The sequence below is a fragment of the Corvus brachyrhynchos genome, unplaced genomic scaffold (assembly GCF_000691975.1).
Source record: "Corvus brachyrhynchos isolate BGI_N302 unplaced genomic scaffold, ASM69197v1 scaffold152, whole genome shotgun sequence".
NCBI lineage: Eukaryota > Metazoa > Chordata > Aves > Passeriformes > Corvidae > Corvus > Corvus brachyrhynchos.
The window spans coordinates 1259982-1270079 of record NW_008237447.1 but is presented as its reverse complement, the minus strand read 5'-3'; the positions used below and the strand labels follow the sequence as shown (position 1 = coordinate 1270079).

The window sequence follows — 10098 nt, the reverse complement described above, 5'->3', positions numbered from 1 at the left end:
ACAAGATGTGTGCCAGAGAGGAAACTGAGTAATAGCTGGGCCAGGTTGTTAGTTCCTCTGATGAGGCTTAACTATTACAATGTCTGCTGTCAGCTAGTACGAAAAAGTTTTAAACTCATCATTTGCGCCATAGAATTTACTTCCACAAAGTGTTGTAGAGGAAACATCTGTGAGTGGAAAACATCCTGTCACAGATAATAGAAGGAAGGAGAAGTGAATATATACTTGGCCTGCTCTGTACTTGTTCGATTGCAGGTATAATGCAATGTCTGTGCAAACACTTGGTCCAGGAGTTTTTGATGCCTCTTCTCTTCTCCCCTTCTAGGCAGTCTGATGTGAACTTCCTGATTCTCAAAGCAGCACTGATGCCTTTTGTTATCCTTCTTTCTTCTCTTTACCTTTCCCATGCAGTCCTAGTATCAGCAGTAGAGGTCAACACCCCGGAGGAGATGTTTGTGGAGAACGGGACGGACGCAAAGCTCCCATGCACATTCACATCCGTAGAAGTGATCAGCAGCGCAGCATCTGTCTCCTGGAGCTTTCAACCAGAGGGAGCAGCCACTCGTATCTCAGTAAGGAATGGCTGGAGGGGAGCAGACCTGGGAGGGGGGGATGGGATAGGTGAGCAGTGGTCTTCTAGTTGGTTCTAAGGAGCAAGCAAATACGGATTGGGGCCTCCTTCCGTGTGCCTTGTCTCCATCACTGTGATTTTAGGGGGCTTTTTTGGAGTTGTATAAAAATACTGCAGTCTGCTAGATCTCTGCCAAGACTGGAGTGTGCAGTGACCACAAAATACACAAAATAGTCTTAGGAGAGGAGTGTTGGTATGGAAGCTGTATGTATGTGTTGCCTTTCCCTGGTCTTAAAATTAAGAACCAAACACGGTTTAAGGGAAAAGGGGTTTTTACCTTGATATTTATGTATGTTATTTAGGGTGCACCACTTCCAGGTGGAATGCGCTGAAATGCACACACACGATAGATCATGTATACAATTCATAGGCCTTGCAAATTAGCATATCTATCAAAGATTCCCCACTGAGAAGCTTAAATGAATAGTGTGATATCCCACCATCCTGAGGAATTCCCCCCTGGGTGGGCCTATCTTGGTTTACAGGATGTGTTCTAGAGAAGACCTTGGTTTCTCAGGGTAGCATAGGACTTTCTGGCCCCAACCGCGAGGCCTCCAGGATGTTTGGTCTCCTGGCTTAATGGAATATTAGGACTGTGCTAAGTTATCAGGCTTAAGGAATTACAAGTACGCATGCTAAAAGCACTGAGGATACATAAAAGGATATATAAAAGGTATATAAAAGAAAAGGCAAAAAAATCATCATGGCATCATATGAAGTAGATTAGCATCTAGGAATCTTGTAAATCCTCTATCCTTTGGCATTTGACTGAATATTGCAGTCGCAGAATTTGAATTACCACTGTAATTGTAGTGTTACACTGCGTATTGTGCTTGTTGTTTATTTTGCTTGTGTACTGTATAGCCTCTGTTTGAAAGGGTTTAGAGTAAGACCAGTCTCCCTGGTTTCAGAACAGAATTGAATAGCTCAAATCAGTAAGCAGTTACATCCTCATATTATAGTTACTTGACAAGTAAAAAATCAGGCTAGCAAGGAACTTGGGCAAATATTTGTCATTGCTCATTTCCTGTATGTTGGGCCCAAGTAGGCTCAGATCCTTTGGATGTGAATGTTCAAAGAAATGGCTTTGGTAGGTTGATAGCTGTCTTCTTCCTCTTCCTCCTCAGACACTTCTGCTTCTTTCTTGTTCCTTGTCCTGAGTGAGAATTTAGAGGAAGCAGAAGAAGGAACTGTGGGGCAGCTTTGAAGATGTGGGGACAGCAGATTGCTCAGCCTGTTTGTGTTTGTCTCCTTCCCTCTGCTACAGGCATGAGCTCATTTAAACTCTGGGAGCCCTTCAATGCTCAGAGCAGAGACGGTCAAAACCATCTTCTTAAGTATATAGAGCTCTGAAGAACGAGCTTCTGAATCTCAGTGAAATAAATACTTAGTTTTGAAGAGGGAGCTCTTCCCATTGGGAATCCAAAGCAGTAGTTGGGCATTAGTTTACAGAAGTAGGGCACATTTCCTGCCGGTGTGGAACAGGATGGGTGAAGAGAAGCCATCTGTTTGTGTGTTTTCCGCTCCCCATATATCCTGTTTTGCCATTCCCTTTCTGCATCACTGTCCAGTTGTAGGAATACAGCTTCAGCACATAACATTTTTTTTGGACTTGAAGTCAGTTCAGGTGTTCTACTTGGCTGTAGCTATCAGCACAACTGAGAGAAAAGCAAATTATCTTTGAGCAGAAGTGACCCAGCACAATTTGATGTTGATTCCCTGCTTCTTTTGAGGGTCTGGGGAAGGTATAGAGGGGATGTTTATTTATGAGCTCAAGTCATGGTATTGCATAGCTTGGTGGGTGTGAGTTTGAAAGATCAATCTCATGGTCAGCTTATGTCTGAGCTAAGCCCACGCTTCTCTTGACAAGGATGGTCCTGTGCCCCTTTAGAATCACACTGGCAATCTTGTGGCCATGTGGTGAGGCTGACTGGACTGGGAGCTTCCCCTGCTTGTCTCCTTCCCTCACCACATGTTCAAAGAAGTCTCATATTAAGCCACTCCACCATAGGCAAGGGATGGCTTGAATCACTTAGCTTGTGTTTCAGGACATATTTTACTTTGTGATTTCTCCTTCCCCAGGGGAGAACATCTAGAGAGCTGAGGAATCTGCCTCTGGGCTTCCAGACTTCCAGTGGGATGAGTTCCCCTGTGCTAATGCAGTGCTGCTGTGTTAAAGGTTACAATCCAGCTGGAAAAGCTGCAGACTGATGCAGAGTCCCTCCAAAATGTTGACAGCATTGTGCTTGCCAACTTCCTACCGCATGAAATAGTTTGTTGGATTTATGTTAATCTGTAGACAACAAACAAGATTGACTGCAGCATGACAGATGGCCATGATGTGCACATACCTGATCAGGACAAGGTTTGTGCTGCCAAGTGATAAGGCCTGATACTCAGAGCGCAGGTCTGATAGAGACGGTGTTGGAATAGCAAGCCTGAGATCAAGGGCAGGAAAGGGAAAAGGGACAGGAGATGACTTGAAGGGAAATATGACTGTCTTGTAGGCAGTCTGCTCTGTTGCAGAGACACTGGTTTGTAAATAAGGCAGGAGAAAGAGGAAGCTGGAATATTGTCTTAAATTTCTTTCGTCATTCTCTGGAGACTGAACTGAAGGGAATTCAGGTTGATTCTTGATTAGGTTTGTCTTGCTGTCTTGCAGGATGTCCAATTAAGAAAGAATGTGCTCTTGTAATTCTCCTGCAGCCCTGATGCCTCTCTTAGGGTATCCCATGTGTTGGAAAGCAGAGTTGTCCTGTAGAAGTCAATGCACTTCTACTGCTGTAAATTGCAATTTTGGGAAGGTATTGTTAGGAAATACTCGGTTTCTCCTTAGTCTGTACTAAAGAGGTTTATTCTTCAAAGATTTTTGGTCATGTATAGGGAGTGCAGAGCCAATGTGCAGCTTAGTCACTTAAAAACTGGGAAACAGTTATATTTAGTTACCTGAAGGTTTCTAGAAAACAGCTAGATATCCTCTAAATTGGTCATGGGATTTTCTGAGGGGGTGGAAGGAAGGGAGAGTGTTGCATGTTAATTTAGCTGTGCTTTAGTTGCAAGTAACAAACAGCAAAACACAAGATAGGAAACTCGATATCCTTTTTCTGCTAGGATGCAGGCAGCTTCTTGTGCCTGAAAGACTGATGGCTGTGTTCCAGGGCTGTTTTATCCTTCAATTATTACCAGGTTACTAGGTTTTTTTCTCTTTCCCCCACCTCCTTGTCTGCAAAACAGAAAAAAAACCCCTACCAATCCATCCACAAAACAAATCAAAACCAACAGAAAACTGAAACTTGCAGTCTCTTGTGCTGGTATGGTTGAGGTACAAGCATGGTTACGTGACCAAGAGGCAACAAGGCAGACTGAAGTGGTGAGGCAGGAGGAGAAAAACTTCAGCTGCTGGCTGTGTATAACACAGTTGGCACTGGGAGAATGCTGTAACAGTGAGAGAAGCACGGTAGCTCCGTAATCGCTAATTGGATTGTTCTTATATCCTCTTTTCCTTGACTGCAGTTTTTCTATTACTCTAATGGAAAGTCATACCCTGGAAAGGACATACCATTTAAAGACAGGATCACTTGGGCTGGAGATCTTAACAAGAAAGATGCTTCTATCACTATATCAAACATGCAGTTCCGGGACAACGGCACGTACATTTGCGATGTCAAGAACCCACCTGACATTGTTGTCAAACCAGGAGAAATCCGAGTTAGAGTTGTGGAGAAAGGTATTCACCCTATATGATTTTTTTCCTTCTCACTTGTTTTGGTTTTTTTTTTTTTTTTTTGCCCCTCCATTCCTTGTCTATATCACCTTTATTGGGGGTGGGGGAGTAGCCTGGAGGGAGCAACTGGTTTTTTAATTCTCTTCTTCCAGGTCCTAATAATGGAACCAGTATCTGTCAGCTGTTTAAAAACTCTATGTCATACCCTTTTCCTCTATGCCCATTAATTCCTGTGGTTAAAACAATTATTAGCAAAAGCTGATGGAAGGCTTGATGAAAATGTCTTCTCATTTTGAAGTTCTATGAATATATTTCCTGCATTATGCTGCATCAAGGGTTAGGGTGAAATCTGGTGAGCAAGGAGAAAAAGTAGCAGACTTTCCTTTTTGAAACCCTTCTGGTATATATAATAGAATGCAAAACTATAAATCTGGCCCAAACATACAGAAAGTGAAATGCTGCTGTGTTCCATGCAAAGGTGTTTGTATTGGATGTGCATTCAGCCTCTTTTACTCAGGTGTTCTTAAGGAAACCATGGTGGCTCTTACAAATTTTAGGGCCTGGCTACTTGCATGGCAGTGGCATGAGGCTTCTCGTTAGCGTTTGGTAACGTCTGTCCCAGTTGAAGAGCACTTAGATTCTGTTTGTCAATTTGGCTCTTTATTTCCTTTGATCATCCAAAACATTTGATTGTTCTACCAAAGTTGGAGGTCAGCCAAAATGTGATGTTCTGTACAATGAAATGATTGTTACAGTAATTGCATTTCCAAATTTATAATTTAGGAAGGACAAGAATAAATGTTGAATTCATAAATGGCAATGCTGATACTGCTATTCCATTAGATTTCAATATGTTAGGGAAGATACCTATCTGTGTGTCCTAACTGGACATTGCTCATGAGGTCATTCCAAGTTCTTACGTAGGCAAGGTCTATATCTAACTTTTCTCTTCATGGAACAGTTTGGGTTGAGTGGGACCCTTGGAGGTCCAGCCATCACTTAGAACTTTCTGTTTCTTGGAAGTCTGAAGCCTATGTAAAATAGGGTCTGTTTATTTTCCCCCAATGATTGTCACTATGAAGAAGCAGTAAAGCAGCTGCTGGTTTGGCAAAGTCAGGCTGTCTTGGCAAAGCCTTTTCAGATTTTAACCCAGGTTAAGCAAGTGAGGACTGACTTCAGTGCACTACTTCAGCTGATACTTTTTGACAGTCTTGCATGCTGGCTTCCCCGTAGGTGAGACATCTGGACAAGAGAATCTCACTGATTCTGAATGGAGCACTGTATTTGAAATACTTCTCACCATCAGAAAAATGCTGCAACAATTGTCTTCAGCTGTCTGTGAAAACTTATCCTGAACTGAGCTGGAGCAAATTTTTTTCAATTAAATTAATTAAATTTTTTCAATTAAATTAAATTTTCAAATAAATACATGATGGCACTTTTGCATATTGTTTTTTTACTATGTATACATCTAATATTTCTGAATTGTTGTTCTGAACTGTTGTAAATTGTTCAAAGGCACATTCATTCTTTGCACATTTAAATGATCTAATAGATGATAGGTTAGTTCTAGGTTTTGCATTAAACATTTAACAAGTTCCACGGTGGCCTAATTTTTAAAAATTGCGAAACTAACCCAGGTGATTTTCACTGCAGTACCTGCATGGTGTTTGCACAAACAGCTCTATCAAGTACGTTGGAACAATCCTACTGGCAGGGATGAAAAGCAAGACTGCTTTTTCAGTAGAGTATCTGAATCTGGAAAGGACTACCATTCAAAAGCCTAAACAACAGAAATTTGTAGGGAATTCCAAGTTCTTACACTAGGCTGACCCTACTTGTAATAGGAAGCTGCTTAACACTGTGTTCAAGACAGCTTGTGTTACCTGGAGGTGATCCATCTTTAGTCTGAGCACACATGGGGAAAAAAATTGGAATGGTAAGAAAATCTTTACACTTAGGAGCAATGGAAACTTCACTTTCCTGTCTGTTTCATAAAACTGATACTGACATGGTCTCAATGAAATGGAAATTGCTCTGAATTTCAGTGCCAGTTAGTGAAAAGTGTTCTCTGAATGGCTGGATTTTTGGTTTGTGTTGAGCTGTTAACTTAAATATTGGCTTTCAGAGCTGGTGTTTGGTTATGTAGCTGGAACTGTCTTTTACAATGAAGTCATTGGCTGCTCTGGAAGTGCTTATGAGGAATTCATGTAGCTGTAGCATGTGGAATACTGGAGAATATTGGAAAAAATAGGGACCATTTTCTGAAAAGCAGTAAAGCCACGCTCTTAGTTTCACATGCAAACGCTAGCATTTTTTAATACAGTCTTATAAAGCTTTGTTAACAGAATTTAACTGCTGTCCATCACTCAGATTCAAGCAACCAAAAAAACCCTCATGAGTCGAAGAAGTGACAAAACTATCAGAGTTCTAATGCCATTCTTTCAGCAGATATTCTTCACTATAGTTGTGAAATGTCACTTGCTTTCTTGCTCTGATGAAGTGTGTGTGTTTTCTGGTGTACAAGGCAGCAGCTGGTCTGCTATCAGAAATGCATGTCTGTTTTGATGCTTTTGCAAACAGTTATCCCTGCACTTTAGGAGAGGTGAAAAAGCACAGAAACTAGGGAACTCCTTACATGCCTCAAAATAAATCAGTTCATTTTTGCATGGGCCTCAAATACAATCACATCTTACATATCTGAAAAATATTACCACTTGTAGGACTCCCTTAATAGCAGATGGATCCCTGGGCTGCTGAAGGGTTCTGGAAAGAATGTCTTCCTCCAGGTTGTGGCACTCATATCTTCATACTTAATTTCTTACTAAGACTCTGAATTCCCATATTGCTGTGAACTGGCATCTCACATGGGAGAGCCAGGAAAGCTGCTGCTGTGCTGTTTGGCTGAATCGTGTTACGATCAGTGGAAAAAGCCAGAAGTCAGGTAGCCCTTCTGCTGAAAATCACTGAATTCAAAAGGAAGAGGACTAAATGTAAGCCCTGTTTTCTCAGTATGATGCTTCTGCTTTGGGGTACTGCTGGTCTGTGGTCCCTGCTGGAATGAGTCCAGCAAAGGGCAACAACCACGGTTGAGGGACTGTTCCACCTTTCATGTGAGGAGAAATGGAGGCAGCTGGGTTTGTCTGGCCTGGAGAAGAGAAGGAGGGGTGACCTAGCCTGCAAAAGAGAAGAAAGATTCAGGAGAATCCTCTCACCAGGTATTTACGTACATTGATAGCACCTAAAGAAGACTGAGCCAGGCTCTTCAGTGGTGCCTGGTGACAGGACAAAAGACAATTGGCATAAGTTGAAACACAGGAAATTCCGTCTGCAATTAAAACCCCACATTTTTACTGTGGTTGAATGCTAGGACTAGGTTCCCTGAAGAGTCTCCCATCCTTGGAGACAGTCAAATCCAAAGTGGACAGAGTACTGAGCAAACTGTGCTACTTGGCCCTGCTTAAGCAGGGGTTTGGACTAGACAATCTCAAGACATCCCTTCCAACCTCAACAATTCTGTGATGATCAGATGCAAGTGTCTGAGAGGAATTTTTCTACATAGGTGTAGGTTTTACCTGTTGGATCTTTTGCTGATTCATTTATATTTGGTACAAGTAGCTAGTGTAGCATGGAGTCTTGTAAAAAACTCTCTGGCCTAAGATGTTCCTTGTGTTAAACACAATGTGGGGGGAAGGAGGGGACTTTGTTTCTTGCTGGGAAAAGCTGTAATGGTAGTCTGTGTATTCTTTGACTTGTAAGTATTTTGTACTCATTCTCTGATTGGCTTTTATTTCTGGCTGCTCTTTTTTGGCTTACTCTCCCCCAAAATAATATTAGGGAAGACGTGAGTAAAGCAATACTGTGTTCTTCTATGTGTTTTCCTGGTATTGTGCAATGATCCTGACTTAAGAAGGGAAAAAAAATGAGTCTATAAAAATGTGCAGGGTTGTATTTTGAGACACCAGAGTCATGTATAAACCCTGCTAAGAGTGGTCCTGGTAGGAACTGTGCTGTGTGCTGCATGCTCCCTGGAGAACACCCAGCCTTCAGCACTCCTAGTGGATTAGCGATGTGCTGTGTCCAAATCTGCTTTCAGGCGTGCCTGCCTTTTCCTGTTGATCTCGCTGGGAATTGCCAGATGGCTGTAACCTGGTTTTTCATCCCCTTCAGATACAAAATGAGACAGGGTTGTCCTCATTGTCACTTGTGTTCCCTGACATGTAAAAACCTTTGGTTCAACATGAGCTCTCTCCTGAAGGACGGTGACATTAAGAACACTCCTGGTGTGTGCTCTGTTCGTACGTTACTCTGCTGGCTGCCTGCTGCCACTGCCACTTAGGTTGCATGCTGTAATTTCTGGGTATTACATTAGTGCCTTCTGCTCTAAAGGAATCCAGGCTCAAGGGCATTTGTGGTTTGCAGTTCTGTTGAGCAGGGAATGCAGAAGAGTTGAATGTTTTCTCCCTTCTCTCCGCAGACAGCCTGCCTGCGTTCCCCATTGCCACCGTGGCAGGGATAGCCATCGGTACGGTTACAGGTCTCTCATCGCTCATCTCTATTGTCGTGTGTCTTGTCATCAGAAAGAACAACTCTAAAAAACGATACTCTGGGTAAGAGATCTCCCTCCTCACCCGTGGCTGATGTGAGGAACAGCAGCAGGATCAGAGGGAGGGATTTAAGGGGGGTAGGAGTTGTTTCAGCCAAGCCTTGGCAACCATGGCTAGAGGTAGATATGGTCATGTGGAACTCTGACCATCTGCCTTTAGTGATTACCTCTGTACTGTGCTTGAACAGATCTACTGACCGTGAGTTGCACCTGAAAATCACTAGGTGTTGAAGTTGATCCCCAAACACAAGGATATATGCCCTCAGAGCATTTAATCCAAGATCCCCTAGCTCTGGTCTGTTCCCCTTCCCTCCAGCTCTACTTTCCTTTCCACTTCTAAAGGAAAAGCACCACACATGCACTTTTAAGGAATGCTGTGTGTTGATATTAGGACTTGATTTTTCTGTTGCCAGTGCCTTCCTCCTAAGCCCGGAGTATACTTGCCAAAACCCCCTTCATCACCCTACTTGAAAGTAAGGAAGGAGTAGCCACTCTGCATCCATTCTCATTCACTGTCTGTTTTGCCTTAACTGTTACCATCCCTGCAGGGTTTGTAGCGTTAGGAGGAAAACTCCAAAGTGAAGCACAGTTCTTTGAGTGGGCATATAAAAAAGTCACAAGAACTGACAAAGGCAGATTAGAGTCCTGTGGTGATGAAACTTGCTGCTGGTGGAGGAGGTGCTTCCTTTTTTCTCCTCTCTAATTAGCTGGTAACTTGCTTTTCTAAGAAAGAATGAAAATTATGTATGTAGTCGTAGAAACAACCCCAAAACATACAAGTTTCTTCTGTTCTTTGCCCAACAAATATTCCTGCTTATTGCAGGTTCTTTGGGTTGCCTGTGGGATAAAAGAAAATAACTCCAAAAGTAAGATTGTGGGGATTTCCAAATTAAACTTTGCCCTGTCCTTTTCCCAGTCGGAGAGCTTAGACAAAGTGAGTTGGCTATTGCCCAATGGTAAGGCTAAATACAGCGAGGGTGGCTGTGTGTGCTCAAAATTGTGTGGAAAGCCTGGTTTTCCCTTTCTGCATGTGTCCTTCCCCTAAGAATTGAAAAGAACCCTGCAGTGTCATGCACCAGCAGTGTGCCTGAGGTGGCCTGCTTGCCCTGCTTCCCACTGACCTGCTCTCCAGTGTCT

General features: G+C 42.7%; 1 protein-coding gene across 1 annotated transcript in view; it reads left to right on the top strand.

Moving 5' to 3' along the window:
• The first annotated feature begins 245 nt into the window (after window positions 1–245).
• The window catches only part of MPZL1 (myelin protein zero like 1), a 19864-nt gene continuing 10011 nt past the window's right edge, over window positions 246–10098 (top strand). The window contains exons 1-3 of the mRNA XM_008631521.2: window positions 246–572; window positions 4145–4358; window positions 8833–8965. Coding sequence (XP_008629743.2) covers window positions 261–572; window positions 4145–4358; window positions 8833–8965 — 659 coding nt within the window. The 5' untranslated portion in view covers window positions 246–260. The remainder of the gene's footprint in view (window positions 573–4144; window positions 4359–8832; window positions 8966–10098) is intronic.